The sequence below is a fragment of the Acanthisitta chloris genome, unplaced genomic scaffold (genome assembly GCF_000695815.1).
Source record: "Acanthisitta chloris isolate BGI_N310 unplaced genomic scaffold, ASM69581v1 scaffold13613, whole genome shotgun sequence".
Classification (NCBI taxonomy): Eukaryota; Metazoa; Chordata; class Aves; order Passeriformes; family Acanthisittidae; genus Acanthisitta; species Acanthisitta chloris.
In genome coordinates this window covers 4267-22625 of record NW_008664359.1, presented here as the reverse complement: position 1 = coordinate 22625, position 18359 = coordinate 4267, and the positions used below count along the sequence as shown (strand labels likewise).

Here is an 18359-nt window from a genome sequence, read left to right as displayed (position 1 = left end):
GGGCTTGACTTAGTAACTGGGCTGTAATGCCTTATGGGCACAGCTGTGCTGTTTGTGGAGTTGAGTTTGTCTGTCTGTACTGCTTAGGTGGTCTTGTTGGCTGAGATTTTGCTAGTTGGAAGTGTCTGCACTCTTTTAGCTTTTCACTGGTGTGGTGGCATAAGTATGTGCAGAAAACCTATTTTAAGAGTCAAATAGTGGCCATAGAAATGTTTGATTTAGTATTTTTTTCATTTTAAATCTCAAAAAAAAAAAACCAAACTTGTGTTTTCTCCTGCCCTAAAGGATCAGTTTTGATGCAAAAGGAACAATATGTCTTGAGAGAATTTTACATAGAAGAATTGATGTTTTTTGAGCTGGTTTATGGTGGCCTGGTAGGAAAAGAAATGTCAAGGCAGTGGGAATAGGCAGAGTGGGAATGCCGTGCTGTCAGGTTGCCTTCAGAAGCCATGAGCTTAATGAGAGTGGGCAGTGGGGTCAGAGTAACTGTGGTGTTTCCTCAGAATGGCAGGGGTTGGGAACAGGCAGCATCAACCTGCTGAGCTTTGCTTTGACCCACTGTGCTTTGTTACCACAATTCTGGCCTCACACTACTGACAGCTTCACGTTTTGTCATTCCTGCATGCAGTGTTTGCCTCCTTGTTGATGGCCATGATGTTACAGAAACCATAGTGGAAGAACTGAGGAAAAAATCTTGAAACATTGGAATAAAGTTTTGTAAGGCTGAAACGCTTTTATTCAGCTCTGGAATGTGAACGTCTTCATTGTTGTGCAACACTTGTCATTTCTTAAATACGCTGTTTTGAAATCTGCATGTCTGGTTTTGTTTTTCTTTCTCCTTGTGAAATTTGGATAAGCAAAACTGGAATACAGATTGACTGATTTGAGACAGAGTGGAGTTGTTTTGTTTGGGTTTTGTTTTTTGTTTTGGTGTTGGTTTTTTAAAAAAGGCAGGGAATGATGCAATAAGACAACTGTCCTTCACATTAAAGTAACATTTCTGGTGCAAGGTTGGGTATTAGGTTTTGTGGTTTAGGGTATTTTTTCATGTGCTGATAGGAACTGGCTAAAAGCACAGTGTGCTGAATGTTAATGCTGCGTTGTTTGCTTACTCTGTTTACCTCTAGATAATTCAGGCTAGCAGAGTTCTTTCTAAATGCCATACTTGCCTACCAGACTCTTTTTTCTTTTTAGTTTAGTTCAATTGCCTGAAAAAAACCCCTGTGCTCATGTTACTTGCTGGCTGCAAGAAACCTCTGAGTGTGGATGGATTATTTCACAACAGAAGAAAAACAATCTTCACTACATCAGCCATTTGATGCAGTGAGTTTAATGTGTTTTAATCAAAGAAGAAACTTGTCAATAGTGACATGCTGAAATGTTTGTTCCATCGCTTTATGCAGTTTCTCTGTTAACAGCCTGGCGCGTGTTCAGAGCTTTATGCCTTGAAGAACTGACATCATCTTCCTATGTGTATTTGATTAAATTAAAGCAGTATGATGGAAGTGTGTCTCAGTGGTGTGAGACTGAGTATTCACTTTTAAAACTCCTGATAAAATATTCACAGTATGGATTGATTTAATAGGGAGTATACAAATGCTATTGATTCTAGAAACGTATGTAGGGCAAAGAAAAGAATAACCAATGTTTGTTTTTCTTTCTCCTTGTGAAATTTGGATAAGCAAAACTGGAATACAGATTGACTGATTTGAGACAGAGTGGAGTTGTTTTGTTTGGGTTTTGTTTTTTGTTTTGGTGTTGGTTTTTTAAAAAAGGCAGGGAATGATGCAATAAGACATCATAAGAGTCATCATAAAGCAGGAAAAACAAAGTAAAGAAAAAGCATCATGTTGGATTTTTATATTAACAAGGATAGTTCAGCTTTAATTAGTTAAGCAAATACTGGATTTAGTTATCTTACCCTAAATACTGTCACACAGTTTAATAATGCCAAACCTTAATGGGGAAGATTTTGTACTAAAATTTTATAAAATGTGAGGGACTAATTATCATCCTGCAAACTTGTCGAGTCTAACTTAAAACATAAGCATGGTAGAAGTTTGATGTGACAACTCAGTGTAAGACTCATTGTGCAACATGGCTCTGTTTTGAGTCTGATGAAAGAATTTCATGTAGCATGGATGTGGAGCCCTGGGTGGCAAATATATAGTTACACTATCTGGAGCCAGTTGTCCATGTGAGTGCCAGGACTCGCATGGTATGAGTGTGTGGTAGTTTTGTCTGCTGTTCAAGCACTTTTTTCTCACATAATCTCTTCTCAAATTTAGAAACGAGCTATTTTGTGTATTTCTTATCTGTTTGGCAACCTTCATTGGACTTTATATTTTCTGATGGTGAACAGGATATCCCAATAGTGCAGCATAATGGCTGTGAGGGGAATGTCTGCTTTTCAACCCTCTGTACAGCTGGCCATCATGCAAGGCACTGTGCCATCTGTTCCTAGTGCTGCCTGCTCTGCTTCCCACAGGCCTTCTAGTGCAGAAAGAGCCTTGTTCGTGGAGCCTCAGTAGAGAACAGCTGTGCTTGAAGTGGGCTGACTGCTAGCAGCTGAGTCTACATGGGGTTTGTGTGACTAATGCACTTGCGTAGGATTTAACAGTTAACTTGTGCTGGGAAAAACTGTAGAGTGCACCCTGTCAGGTATTCACTGCCCATGGAAGTTTTTCCATGATTCTTTAATCGTATCTGTTTGAAGTTCCTGCGTGATTAGACCCATTGGCTTTGTCTTGTGTGGCATTTTTCATAACAGAGCAAGATGAAGTGAAATGTCCTCTGTGGATTTGTGTGGCATTAGTATGGGGAGTCTTTGAGAATTAATGAAAGTCCCTTCTAACATACACCTGATGCTTTATATTCTTTGCTGCCATCTTTTCCCCATCTTGTTCTACTACTGCGATTATACTGCCCCAGTTAACTGTCCTGGGTTCTGTTGCAGCACATGGTGAAAGAGAAAGGACTAGACAATGATCACTACCTTCTTATCGCTATTGATCCAAGCGCACAAAAATTCACTAGTTCACTGTCATGTCACCACACTGTCACTGCTGTTGCCTAGCTCTCCTAGAACAGAATGACGTACATTTGTGGTAGAAATGCTTTCCTCTTTACAGGTTCTGTGGCCACTACCACTGTAAATATCACGGTTGGAACACTAAAACAGGGATGAGAAATTGTAGGAAAGCTCAGGAGAGACATTTTTACATCCTGTAAGAGCATTAAGAGTGATAGGGCCATTTTTAGTGTAGATTAGAATTTTCTGTGAAGGCATTCACCAGCACAGCAAAGGGATAGAGGGCTGTGAAGTATGGAATGGGTGTCAGTGGTAAGCTGAAAGGACAACCTGATTCCTAGCGACCTAAATTGCTTCTCGGGGCTGCCCTTTGATTCTGACTCTGTCAGTGCAGCTTTCTCAAACATTCCAATGAGTCCAGAACCTTTTAAATTACAGGACTGTCTGAAATTTATGTGAACTTTCATGGTATTGTTAATACTGAAAAGTGTACTGTAAGTTACACAAATAAGTTTTACACACTTAGTTCAGGCTTTTCCAGAACTTGACAGTGCACTATTGTGGATTACTGCAGAGGATCCATTCCCTGCTCTCGCTGACTATGTTTCTAGAGGATTGGCTTACTATGCTTTTGTTACACAAAATAAGGAATGTGGGGTTATTTGCCTTTCTTATTACTGAACTACATAGCCACAAGACATATCTATAAAGCAATATAAAACACCTTCTCCCCCCCTGCTCCCCCCCAGTAGTGAGCTTTATTATGGTAACGTGAAAAAATCTTTGCTGAAATTAAAGGATGTTCCCTAAGTCTGTGAGTCTTCAGCCCTAGGATTGGAAAGATGGGCATTTGAGTTATCACTGGAGCACTTTCTAGCAAGTGTGGCTTGTCAGGCCAGGCGTTTCATCATGAAAGCGTGGTACAAGAGCTATTGCCCTGCCACGTCTGTTTCCCTCACAGTTTAGTAAGCATAAATAACTTGTGGCTCTTGAGCACTTACTAACATGCAGATATCAAGAGGGTCCTGGGGGGTACCAACACCAGGGTTGTGTTAACAGGGAGAATGTTGTGCATTACCCATTCCCTGCTGCAAGTGGAAGTGGCTCAGCTGAGATGGTTCTCTGCTTGCCTGTACACTGCTTGCAATAGTCCCTTCCTTTCCCCCAGCCCTCCTGCCTGGCTTGTCATTGCATCTTGTGGTCCTTGCCTTCCCATAGATTCTGGTATGAGGTGTGTAGGGTTAGGAAGATAGGCCACAGCAGGAGCTGTTGAGTTTTGGGAGCAGCCATTGGGAAATCGTGGGAAGACAGCAGTGAAGAACTCACCTTCAGGGCAGGGTTAAGACTGAGTTGAACAATGATATTTTCCATGAGAAGATATTATGAACAATAATGAACGACCTGTTCATAAATTGCAGCAAGGAAGCTTCAGGTTAGGTCTCAGGAAAATTTTAATATTAAAGGTAGGTGAGTACTGGAATAAATAGTTGAGGGGAGTATGAAATTTTTGGGCATTACTGGAGATCTTTAAGAACCTGTCAGGAATGACATCAATATATTTGATTCTGACTCTGGAGTCTGGTCCTTGAGATGTTACTGTATCAGATCAGGAACGTTTGGAGCAAGAACAATTGAAACTAATTATCTTTTAGCGTCAAAACTGTGAGATCTATTTGAAATGCTTCTTAGCAAGACTGGCATCAAGTCTTGTGAGACTGCTTAGTGAAGAGTCAAAACAAGAACATACGACAGCTTAGGATAATGGATGCACAGAGTATGGGAAGCTGTCAGTGGAATTTGTTCGATCGGGATGTGAACAGCCTGGTCACGGGAATGCCAAGAATACCAGCTCTCTGTTGAGCATGAATACAAAATTGCAAGGGTCATGGTGTGGCTGCTGTAGCGGAGTACTAGTCATTGCTCTAAGTTATGGAGCTGTTTTATGAGCCTATGCCATTCAGGAGATGCACCAACGTCTCCTGAGATGATGGTGAGGACAGACATCTCCCAAGGAGATGCTGTAGTCAGGCAGCAGATCATGCAGCAGAGCCAATCCAGCAGGCTGTGGCCATCAGAAAAAGTAGCCTGGCTGTGTTCTTGGATCTCTTGTGCTTGTCTGGCTCTTCCTTGCTTGTTCAACTGACAGAAAAATAGTCTGGCAAAAAAAGGAAGGTTTTTATGCCAATTCAGTGAGCTAAATTGCCTCCCTGACTTGGCATAAGGAGGGAAGGATGATGTGCAGGAGAGATCCCCACTCTCTTTCACTCTTTCACTGGCAGAGTCAGCAAGTGGTTAAACTGTTTATTGTCTGCACATTGTGATCTCATGTAACTTTGGCAGCACTTTGATCCACTAAAATAATTAATTTCTTATACATGTAATAAGCTCTTCGAGTGCAGGTTCTAATTATGTTCTGGAATTCATGACGGTGCTCATGGATACTACATCAACAGAATTGACAGCTGTTTGGAAGGAAATTAATCATCACATATATAGCTCACTTTGTACACTTAACACTCAATTGTTGAGCATATCTATATGGCTCCATGCCCTTCATTTTCAAATAAAACATTTGATTAAACAAGAAAACAAAACCAAAATGTAGGAGGGGATTTTCCAAATTTCCAGTCATTTCCTTTTCCTTGTAATCTCAGTGAGTCCCTTTGTAGATGTTGAAACAAGATTGCAAAATACTTGCTGTATAAAAAACTGTCACATTTCGTTTGAAGCTTAAAAAACAAAGGATTGCTAAGGCTGCTTGGAAAATCCATCTTTTGAGCCCTTTGAATTCCCAGAAAACAGAAAAACCTAGGAAGTAATGACACAAGGTTTTTGTAATCTGTTAAAGAGTTTGAGGGTGTAAAAGACATACAGCTCTGAATGCTAAGAGCTAGAAGAGCTAAAACTTTGGTGGATTTTTATATCTTATTAATACACAGAATTCTTAAAACATGAGGAGAAAATAAGTAGTTCGAGGAAATTCCAGGATGACAATACATCCTATGACTGTTTGATTAATCTGGTTTATGTTTTCAGCTATAGACTTTGTTGTCTGCATAATTTGTCACTTTTCATTTACTTTGAAAAGCTAGGATTTAAGTTTTGAAGAAAAGTCAGTATAAAAATCTGCTTCTTAAAAGGTGAATCAAGGAAGAGATTTCTCTTTGGTCTCGGTGGCCAGAGAGTTTTCCTACTGGTATGACACAAGTCACTTCCAACCTAAAGGTTATCTGTGTTAACGTTTCAAACCGTTTTTCTGCTGCATCATATTTGGATGCTCTTTTTCAGTTTTTGACAGTCCTGGCTACCTGCATATACTGATTAACATCCTTTGTTTTAAGGATTTTCCTGACATTTTAGTCGCACTTCAGGAACTCTATGTTCATGAATTGGGACTGTACTATGCTAGGTACTGTGTATTTCAAGTATTTTCTGGATGAAAATTTAGTGTTATACTAAAAATCCCAAATGAAGAGCCTTTTTATGTGTGTATGTATTTAAAATTTTGAACAAGTTGGAACTTTTTATTGAGACATGACTCTCGATTTAGCTGTTGGTTGTGAAACCATGACTAAAACACAGACCTTGAAGAAGATGCTGAAGGTATGGACAGGTTTTCCAGAGGAAAATGAAATGCAATTAGAATCATTTAAGCCTCCCAAAAGTAAATACAGAGCTTAACGTTATTTCTGAAGAGGTGACTCAAGAAAGCAGTGTGGTAATCATTGCTTTTGGCTGTGTGCAAGAGAGATTTGACTTTTGTATGTAGTTTTTTTCAGGGGCAGACCTGGGAGATTAAAGGTCCCATCTGCAAAACAGCCCCTGAAGATTACAAGGGGGAAATGGGAGGACAGAATAAGTGACTCGGTAAATTAAAACACTTAGGGTTTGAAAGAAAGACACAAACCCACATTAGCTGTGAGTTTGAGGTATCCTGGGTGGCATAATTTGGGAATGATAGCCAAAGAAAAGAAACAGGACTGCTGCTGATACTGACACCAAACTGAGTGTTCTTTAGTACAGGCCAACATGTATAAAATTAGACTTCTGTTTGAAGACTAAATGGACTGCTTAAAAAACATTTACAAAGAATCTGATTTTTACCTTTTATTGTCTATTATTTTTCAGCTAATTTGAAATTTTTCCATTATATCCTTGTCAAACAAGTTATTATTATTACTTTATTAAAAAACCCCAAACTATACACAAGGGGATGCAGCTGTCATTCTTTCTCATCAGTCCTCTTTTTTATAAAGAGGGGGGGAAAAACAAGCCAACCCTTACATGAAACAAGTAAGCACATTCCTCTTTCTTCTGTCTGCTGGATAGAAAGCCTGGGAATGTGCTCTGGGGGTTGTACATAGTCATTCTGTCAGGACAGTGCATGAAGATTGCCCATGCCCTACAGTGGCTCATGTGTATCCTCAAGCTTACATCTCTCCTGTTTTTTTCCAGGAAACAATCAGAGTTGGTGTTATGATGTTGAAAATTAATGGAGAATTTCACAAAGGACAGGTTTGTCTGGTTTTTCTATTTATCCAGTGAATTAATATGCAGTGAAACAAAGTCTGCATGGAAGTGCAAACATACTGTTTTGTCTGACGTCAGTCAGTGTGAAGTGTGTTCCTCTGAGAGCAGAATTGTAGGATGGGGCAAGGAACCATACACTCATTCTGTCTGTCTTTCAGGTTGTTTTTAATGTCACCTACGTTAATGGACAGGTATATCTAAATGATTTTCCCATGAAGAGTGGGGTTACCCACATAACATGTCAAACAGTGATATGTGAGTATTCTCTTTTCCTTTTATTTTCCTCCTTCCCTGGGCTGTTTGTCTTCCCTGTTACCTAGTAACCAAAGCTTATAATGACTATGTGTTCTGTACTCTGCAAACCTGAGTAAATATATAAGCAAATCATTTCCCAGGGCTGGACAATTTTGGTAGTAAAATGGAGTGGAAAAATCTCACTGCCTTGTTCTCAATTCACACTCACATGCTTATATGTAAATGGTCTAATCTGAAATCCAGACTCTGCCTATCTTTTGGAAAGAATGTTCTTCTCTACATGCTAGACAATGTAAACAGAAAGATGCAACCCCACCCTGCTAATGGCTGTGTCCCTAGGTTGGTTGGCATATATCCAGAAGGAGATTCAGTAACAAAAGTATGAATTGTTGTTAGGAAGATCCTTTAATTATCTCACTTCTGTGTCTATTGGACAGACAAGTTTTTGCTCAATAGACTATTATAGCACAAATACTGCAGTTTTGCTAGTGTCCTGCAGTGGTTAATGACTCAAAATTATCTTGAAACTGCTTTTTTTTTCACTGATTCAATGCAACACCTTTTGTGAAAGACCAGAAAGTACTGTAATTTTTTTTTGAGGCACACAGAGCATACAGTATAATTAATTAATGAGGACCATTATGTTCATTTGATTTAAGCTTCTGTTGTATTCAGAATGATCTCCTGATGGATCAGGTGCAGTCAATTTCTAGCTTGGTTTCTGAGGTCATCCTCTCCTTACAATCAGACATTTACTCACAGAGTGCTAATACTTTTTTGAATTGCTGCTCTGGGCCATGACCTGGTTGTTTGAACCCTTCCTTCCCAAAGATGATCGGTTATTAATTTGACACTATTTGTCTTCTGGAGTGGGAGAGCAGTAATCAATTTCTCTTTTCTGGGATAGTTATGTTCCTATTGCTTTGATTTTTTTTTTTCCTATCCTAGGGCAAAATTTACATGGAAAAATGTGATTCACCTGCAAAATAATCCACTCCAGAAAAATATATATGATTTTACTGACTCATTCTGAGAGTTCCTGAGCACTCTATTGTAGTTCTATTAATTTCCCAGTCATAGTTTTGTAGTTATCAGTGACTACAGTTAAGAACATGAATCTGAAACAGTGAGAAAAGTATTGATTTGACCTGGGAGTTAGAAACCTGAAACACTGTGTTTGGGTCTGAGTCCTCAGCACAGTACCTCTCTCTGTTACCTGTAAAGTAATGTTTATACTATTTACTTACTAAATCCTTGACAACAAATTCAGGTGGTGTTTGTAAAATGCTAAATGAATATTAAGATACTTGTTAATAGAGGGGGAACATACTTGTGAACATACGTAAAAAACAAATTTAGCTTAGTAGTCATGCTTTTGAATATTAGAGACCAAGTCTTCTGAACAGTGTTGCTTTGACATTGTCACATTGTGCTTGGCATCTATATCCCCACTTGATGTTCCCATACATGTCAATTTTGGAAGCGTATCTGTCACTCCTGTTGGATGTAGTGGTGATTGAGCAGCCTGACATGTTAAAGACTGGGATCACAGGGGGCTTCAGCTACTTGGTATCTTAGAGGCTTTGGTCCTTTAATGTATGCTTGCTGCTCTGAGTCAGAAAAAAACATTGATCAACGAGGTTAGTGCTCAGTCTCACACCTGTAGGGAATCTTTTTGTTTCTCTCCTTCTGCCACTTATTTTTGCAACCAAAGATATTGCTAAATGATGCCCAGAAGTATTTTTCTACATTTAAAAGAAGCAAAATAGCTTTATGAGGACAGGGATCGTAGCATAAAAGTAATGAACAGACTGAGGTTTTATTGCATGACTGAGAGACACTAGTCCAGCATTGCCCCACGTCACTTCACAGGCTCAGCACTGCAAGTGACACACACACAGCACTAGTGGCTTAGCAACAGGGGCCAGTTTGGTCTCAGGTGATGTACCTTGCCATTTGTATGCTGGAGAAATCTGTCTCCTCCACTCGTGCACTTCTCCAGCATGTCAGTTCTAGCGTGCCCTCACCTGCAGTACAGGCACAGTAGTTGGGGGAAGGATACTAAATCTATGCAGAAATAGCAAGGGTAGGAAGACCATTCTCTGTGTAGTTGTGGAATACTAGGTTATTGAAATAGCTGAAACCTTTTCAATAGGAAGAGAGTTTAAGGTGTCACCCATGACATATGAAAACAGAGAGCGAGACAGAAAAATGAGTGCCAGTTCCTTCATACATATCTTGAGTAGTCGATGCAGTGTGCCTGGAAAAGAGCCTGTTTCTTTCTATATTGAGAGGAAGGGGACTGTTGTGCAAATCAAGATGTTTACACAGGTGGCTGGCTGTGCTGTAGCACTACTCTATGAACTCCCTTGGACAAATAAAATAAGACTGCAGCAATAGCCAAGCGAAAGAGAACTGCTTCAAGTGCTTAAGTGCAAACCCCAAAGGCAGGGATGCAGCATTGTTTGCAAGCTCCCTCAGCCAGGGGATCATACAGTGCTGCTGTTGTCTGCTGTGTCATGAGACCTGCTCCAAATTTGGTTTTGTGATAAACTGGTAAAAAAAACACTATAACATCTGTTCCACCTGTTGCCCAGATTACTACTGCTTATAACAGTGGTTACTGGAAGTGTTAAGGACTTCGGGACGGTACAGATTTCTGTATTGCTGTTCAGGCATCTCTGGTTTGATGCTAGTGGTCCTCTGGCTTTTCCATTCAGGTGTTGCATGTGCAAAGGCATCTGTGTCAGAGTTGCAACTGTTTTCCCTATGACTGTGTACTGCTTTCTGGTTGGGGTGATTTCTGTTTGAAAATCATGGCATTGTGTGTTAACAGTGGAGAAGGAAAACTTGGATAACTTACAAGATCAGCAGCGCCTGGGAACAGTCAGTGTTCGCATCATGGTTCATGAGTGGCCTTTGGCATCCAGCTCTGATTTGCAGCTGATTGTCATTCAGGAAGAAGTGACAGAAATTGATGGAAAACAGGTAAAAAAAACCATTCTGCTTGTTTTTAATTTAGGAAAGGCAAGTAGTAACCAAGGATTAAAAGGTTTACGTGTGTCTGGGCGGTGATTAGAGCACAAAGTATATAAGTAATGTAGCACAGTACTGAGGAAGGTAATAGCAAAGTTGGCAGTATAGTAGATGGGGTGTTTCATAGGCGACTTCAAGTTTTAATGCTTCTATTCATATTTGAATAATTAAATGTTGGATGACTTCCCCTCAAGCTTGTTAGAACATCATTAACTGTATCACATGCTCTTTCAACATGTGCACTTACTCAAGCAAAGGCAGACTCACAAGAAAGACTTGATTTATAAAATAATGTACAAAATAAACAAAAGGGGCATGGGCTTGTTCTGAGTCCTGAGGTTTCCCCCAGTGTTTATTCCTAGCTAATAAAGGGTTTCAAGCATGTAGCACAGAGAACAGCTTGCAGCAGCAAATTCTTAGCAGATGGGCTTGTTGTGAAAGCTCACCACACCTGAGAACTTAGCCTCAGAATATTTTGCATGTACGATAATTTGAATCTTGATAATGAACATGGATTTTGAGATGAACAAACACCTCACTGCCAGTTCTGTCTTTTTCTTTCTTTAAAGGATAGTAACATTGATCCTTAATTAATTGCATGCATGTAGTATTTTTGACAAAGATCTGTATCATGTCAAAATTTTCCTCTGTTAATGAACAGCCCTACTGAGAGGTCTGTAGCTTTTCTAATGAGGTGTTTATACCACTGTTAGGAGCGTAATATATCCTGGTTTGATTCAGTTGTTACACAGTAGTGGTGTTGTATTTCACATCTCAAACTAGACATCACAACGCATTTCATATTTTCATAGGAACCTGGTAAAAACAACCAGAAGGCTAATGCTGTTTCCTTAATTGTTCCTTTAAGGCAAAAGCTTTCCATCTTTCTCATTAGCTATCAACTGACAGTCGTAATAATCTCTTTCGTTGCCTTGTTCTGCACATGTTCAAAGGAAAAGAGGCTGTTGGTTGGCCTGTGGCTCTGAAACCATGAGTGAAATGGTATTGCATGCTTCATTCCTCTTTGGTTAGTTGTATTTCTATGTAGCAGTTATGACTGTAGTCACAAAAAGGCTGTGTTTTGGTAGTTCTTAGCCTTACAATGCAGTTATTGATGTTAGTAGGAGTTATGATGAATGTGTTCTATATAAGCAATGCTTGCAGTGATTATTAAGTGAAATTGGTCCAGTGCATGACTGGAAGAGGAGAGGAAAAAACCTATTCATAGATTGATATGTGTTGGAAGAGACCTTAAAGATCACCTAGTTCCAACCCCTCTACCATGGGCAGGGACACCTTCCACTAGACCAGGTTGCCCAAAGCCCCATCCAGCCTGGCTTTGAACACTTCCAGGGATGAGGCATCCACAACATCCCTAGGCAACCTGCTCCAGTTTTTGACCATGCTCACAGTAAAGAACTTTTTCCTGATAGCTAATCTAAACCTTCCTTCTGTCAGTTTGAAGTCATTACGCCTTGTCTTGTCACCACATGCCCTTGTAAAAAGTCTCTCTACAGCTTTTTATAGCTCCCATCAGGTGCTGGAAGGTGCTATAAGACATCCCCAGAGCCTTCTCTTCTCCATGCTGAACAAACCTAGTTCTTTCAGCCCTCTGATCATCCTCATGGTCCTCCTTTGGACTCATTCCAACATGCTGGGTGCCCCAGAGCTGGATGCAGTACTCCAAGTGGGGTCTCACAAGAGTAGAGCAGAGGAGCAGAATCACCTCCCGCAATCTGCTGGCCATGCTGCTTTTGATGCAGCCCGGGACACTGTTGGCTCTCTGAGCTGCATGTGCAGGACCTTGCCCTTGGCCTTGTTGAACGTCATGAGGTTCACACGGGCCCCCCTCTCGAGCCTGACCAGGTCCCTCTGGACAGCATCCCTTCCCTCCAGCTGTGACTGCCCCACACAGCTTGGTGTCATCAGCCAACTTTCTGAGGGTGCACTCAATTTCACTGTCCATGTCACTGACAAAGATATTGAAAAGTGTTGGCCCCAGCACTGACCCCTGAGGGACACCACTCGTCACTGACTTTCACATGGACAAGGAGCCACTGCCCACAACTCTGTGTGCAACTGTCCAGCCAATTCTTTATCCATTGAGTGGTCCATCAGTCACATCCATGTCTCTCCAGTTTAGAGACACGGATGTCATGCAGGACACTGTCAAATGCTGCGAGACTTTTTCTGTTGTTGCAAAAAAGCAACATTACCACAAAAGCAGAAGTGTCAGTCTTGCCTTAGCAACACTTTCAACATTTGCAAGTGCTTTCACTACATATTTGAGTTTTCCATGCCCTAAAATGCCTCCCTGAAAGAGGATAATAATGAACTATGTAAGAGTTGGTTAAAAGCCCGTGGAGTAACTAGCACATGTTTTTGCAGGAAGAGAGACTCAGTCTGTTCAGCAGATTTTCTAATGTGGTGTAGTCTGTAGAAGTGTGGTAGGTAAAAATAAAAGATAGCAATTCATGTTATAACAGCCCTGTGTCTACATCTTAATGGCTTGGAGTTTTCTGTGGTGTATTGGTGTTCTCTGCCAGCCTCCTCCAGACTTACTTTAAAGTCAGTAATATCAGTGTGTTTGCATCTTTTGTAGGTCCAGCAGGAAGAGGTAACAGAAATTGATATTTTAGTAAAGGACCTGAGAGTACTTAGACACTCAAACTACACTGTCCCTTTGAAGGAGAGCATGCTGTATTCCATCCCAAGGGACAACGACATGCTGTTTACACTGCCCAACCTCTCAGGAAAAGGTATCTCTCTCACATGTTACATTTTTATCCATAGTTGATGTATTGCTTTACAATAGCATCATTATTCCTGTGTTTTACATCGTGAAACAGTTTCTTCATTAACAGGGAAGTGTTTTATGTGGTTTGTTTTTAACTTTTTTAAAAACACTTAAATTTAACTCTTCTACATTTTAGGTATTTTGTTTGTTTGTTTTCAAATCTTTTCTCCTTTGAAGCACTTGATACTTGGCAATCTGCAATCCAGACATCTGGCAGGAATAAATTTCTCTCTCAGATCTGTGATGGAAGTTTCTCTAAGGCTCCCCCTTTTTCCTGAGAATGAAAGAGAAAACTGGAAAGGAAATACCTGTCTGGGTCATTTCCAAACCAGAGACCAGTTTTATGTTATTAAACTTGAATAACTTAAAAGCAAGAGAAGTTATTTGATGCCTTAATCTTATTTCAGTTTTGTTTAATCAAAAACTCTCAAGGATTTAATAGGAGATTATTATTTTGATCTAGTTCATCACCTTTTTATCTGACGACAGCTGAAATTTACAGCTAAGGGCACAGATAAAGGCTGCACTGTAACATTTGCTTCTGCTGCTCAGCAAATTCACTACTCAGGTTTTAAAAAAAAAGAAGTGGTCAGCCTTCTGTGCTCTTGCTGTAGATGTGTGAGAACCATACCATAAGTATAGAAATGCAGCATGTCTTTATTTTCCTCCACAGTGAGTCAAACAGAAAGCAAGTTTCCCACTTCTTCATCAGATATTCAAGATCCACTGCAAACTACCAGTCAGTACCTCATCCGGCAAGTAGAAACCACAGTAGATGAAGAGACATTACCTGGCAAGTTACCAGAGACCCCTCTGAGGATAGAACCTCCATCTTCTTATAAGGTACTTCTGTTGTTTGTTTGTTAGCTTGCCTTAATTATTAGCATATACATTTAAAGACCGGTCTAAAGACGAGGAGGTTTTTTCCCCTCTCTCTTCTTTCCTTGTTTCCCTGTAGGTGAAATGCTTACAGCTTGGTGACATTTCTAATAGGAACAGTTGTAGTAACATGCTGCACATAGAGCTGAACATTACTGAGTATTACAGTTTGAGGGAATAAACTTCCTTCATGTTTTGAGCATTATACAGAAACACATAGTTTTCTTGCTTTGTGGATGTTTACGGAACAAACCAAACAAACCCAGCATTGTTGGGATTCAGATACTAGGCCTTCCTAAAGACCAAACACAGCATCCATTTAAACATGGTAAGAAGGTATAGAACATTCCTAGGCCTTTGTCTTTGGTATTGTATTTTTAGTTTGAAAAAAACCCCAACATAGTACGTAATAACTCATTTCTGGAAGAGAGAATTGCCATTCCTACTTAACCTGGAATTGATTTCTCAGAGTGCTGTTTTGCTGCTTCATTTTTGTTTTAAAGACCAGGATTTTCTATTGTGTGAGGCATCTGACAGTAACTGGCTTCCACAGAAGTCTAAGAAATCCCCACAGTCAACCAGTAAGACAATGCACTTTTACAGTCATACTCTGGGAACCTTAAAAAACTCCAGACTTCCTTAATTACCTCTTAGCAGTGAGAAACTTGGAATTTTTTACTCCAGTAGGAATCAAATGGGTTTCTAAATTCTGTGTTCTGGCTTCACAGGTACTTGATGACAGTCAGTTGTGATATTTACATTATATCAAGCTAAGCATTTATAACCATTTCCAATATTGCTTAGCTTTAAATTACATCTTTTTTTCCTGACTCTGCTGGAGACCTTACCCCTCTGAGAGATGGGCTTTGGCCTCACCTGCTGTTAAGAAACACAGTAACAGCTTGAGAAGTTTCAGTTCCAGGTCAGAAACTTGGAACTTGGGCTTGGTGGCCTCCTCTGTAGCTGAAACAAACACAGTTATGACCTACTACTAAGACAGGAGGACTGAAATAGTAGGCTGAAAGTCACAGCTAGGCTAGAGAAGGTTCTGCCCCTCTCCCGGGCTGTAACCCTCTCCCTGCTCTACACTGCCATGCTGTCAAACCTCCCTGTGGCCAAATAGCTCATCCTTCATTTCTCTGTTCAAGTGTCCTTTATTTTCCAAAGTGGCCTTTCAGAGAACTCTGCTGGGGTGAGCAGAGAACTAAACCTTCACCTGTTCCAAACTTTGAAGAAGAAAGAGATCTGAGTCATCAGTCACTTCCATCCTTCTTTTATGTGTGTTTAAGTGTGCATAAACATAAGTAAAACTATCACCATGTAATGTGATTCACCAGTAGCTACAAAACCAGCACTTGCTTTGTATTGCAGCCTTTCTTTTTATTTTTACGTGTTTGTTTGTAGGTGATGTGCCAGTGGGTGGAAGACTTGAGAAGAGGGTTGTGCAGATTGTGGTTCCGGTCTTTGCCTATCTTGTTCAGTTTCATGGAAGTCGTTGTAGTGGGAATTGTTGGAGCAGCTCTTATTATCAAAGTCTTAAAGATGATTCTCCCTTCCTGTGAAAACAAGTAAGGAATTTTTTCTTTTTCTTTTTGGCAGTGATGAAGGCAAAACATTAACTAAAAAATCTTGTAAGAAGCAGCCCCATGGCAGATGGTAGCAACAATTCAGTGAAAAAGCTACTGGTAGCTTTCCATTCCAAGTGAACTTTTGACACATAGGCATTTCAGGGAAACATGGAAAGTATTTCATTGGAAATGTCTTTAGCTGAGCTGTCATACTGCCAAATTTTTATCAAGCCTTCTAAGGACTACATTGTGAGACACCATTAACATAGCTCCAAGGGAGGAGGGTACAAGCTAGAGCCATTCCAATTGCTAGAGCAATTCCAACATCTCTAAATCTTTTCATACTCCTGCTGTGTTGGAGTTGTTACAGTAGTTCTGAAAGGCTTTGCAAATTTGCATGGGAATTCTCCAAGGAGGACCTACCTGTGCAAGCAGCTTGCAAGCCATAGTGATTGGTGCTGGCATTGGTAAAGCTGATTGCCTGCAAATGACTTCATGCACTCAGTAGATGTGTTACCAGCAGCACTAAGATTTTTCAGTAAAGCAAGCTTTGAGAACAAGGAGTGGAGAGATGAATTAGTAACTGCAGGTAAGAAATGGGTATAGATTTAGTATTGGAATGGGCAAGTATGTGCATTTTAAAGCAACCTATGTCAGTTCTGAAAGAGCTATCCCTCAGAACCATGCCTGGAGAAGTGACTGACAGTGTAGCATGCTTCATCAGCCACAAGAAGCACAAACTGGTGTTTTCAAATGCAACTGACCAGCTGTGCTTCTGAATGGCCCTGAGTGCAGTTAATTTATGTATCCACCCAGGAATATAAGTGGCCTTAGTCCTTCTGACAGAGGTAGAAAAATGGGTTGGAGGATCAGAAAGGTTGAAAACTGCAGTGACAAGAGACCATGCTTCCCCCTGACATTTCACACAGCACGCTGTTAGACTGGAGTACTTCTTGTAATTAACTTACTAGAGCAGAAGAAGTGAAGAAACACTTTGTACTTCCCACAGCAGTAAGCAGCTTAACACTGCCACATGTGAAACTGAACTAAGTAGGACTGGGAAGAAAAGTCTAATCCCAACAAACTGTTCAGCAAAGTGTCTGGTGGCCTGTCCATGGCAGAGGTCAGTTCAGAGCAAAGGAACCAGCCTGCAGTAATTTCTCTTCCAATTCGAGAACATGGGGCTTGTGCGTGGCTTGTCAGAGCATTCAAAGAAACTGTACCACCTCCTGCCCTTTACAAAAACAAATCAGAAACAAAAAACCCAAACCGCAGTTATTTTCTTGCTACCTGAGTAAAGTGGTCCTGTAAAAATGGTAAAGATTTAACTCATGATGGTAAAGCAGTAAGCAGATCTCATCTGGTGAATGACACAGCTGCAGATGTGTGTCAGGACCTTGTCACAAGTTTTTAGTGCCATTCTATGGTACACTGATAAAACTAGAAACTTTAGCAAGACTTGGAGAATTACGTGTAGCTCCTGTCAGCAGTTTTAGGGTGCTATGAAATGGAGCATATAGAGCCTGCAGTGCTGACATTTCAGATGTAGAAACTGGATGCAGGGAGCCCTCGGAAACCGCAGTACGTTTTGGAACCAGTTTTCATTCTAGCTTCATAAAAGAGGTATTATGAGGGTAATACCTACTTGATACATTGATATAAATGAAGTTTGGAGAGTTTAAGAATGAATCTAATCTTTAGAACACAGAATTGTTTTGTATGTTGTTTTCTAATACCAAGCAATCTTACCTTTCAGAGGCATCCTTCTCCTGGATCAAGTCAGCTTTGTACCTGTGACTGCCATCAGTCTGCCTTCAGATCTTCCAGAGAGGAAAAGTAATTTAGATGAAAAAGCATGTACTTAATACTGTATTTACTTTGGAGTTACTGGTTTTTAAAAACAAACCTTTAGTTGACCTGAAATTTGGCACTTGATCTTAATACCTTGTTTGTTTCCTACTAAGAAAACTAAGTCAGCTGATAAAGGGCCACTCAGGCTGAGGCCCAGAGCAGACTTCCTTGTGCCTCTCCATAAACATGCAGCCTTTTCAGAAGCTTCAAAATAGAACAGCTTTCCACCCTGAGGGCCACCATTGGTTTTAACTTCTGTGAAGTCACTTTTCCACACGTCGAACAGGATGTTGGCTGCCTTCATGCCCACAGATAAACCAGGTCAGCTGTCCTGATGAGCAGGATGATGAAATTCAGGGTGTCCTTCAGTCTGCAGATAGCATTCTTTAGAAAAGGACAAGGGAGTGATGTG

At 40.4% G+C, this 18359-nt stretch overlaps 1 protein-coding gene across 1 annotated transcript; it reads left to right on the top strand.

The window, feature by feature from the left end:
• The first annotated feature begins 6565 nt into the window (after nucleotides 1-6565).
• GINM1 (glycoprotein integral membrane 1) lies at nucleotides 6566-17961 on the top strand. The gene is made up of 8 exons (XM_009071323.1): nucleotides 6566-6634; nucleotides 7487-7546; nucleotides 7720-7816; nucleotides 10653-10804; nucleotides 13455-13611; nucleotides 14362-14492; nucleotides 15933-16096; nucleotides 17853-17961. The coding sequence occupies exons 1-8, from the start codon at nucleotides 6566-6568 to the stop codon at nucleotides 17959-17961; spliced, it is 939 nt and encodes a 312-aa protein (XP_009069571.1).
• Nucleotides 17962-18359: the final 398 nt, after the last annotated feature.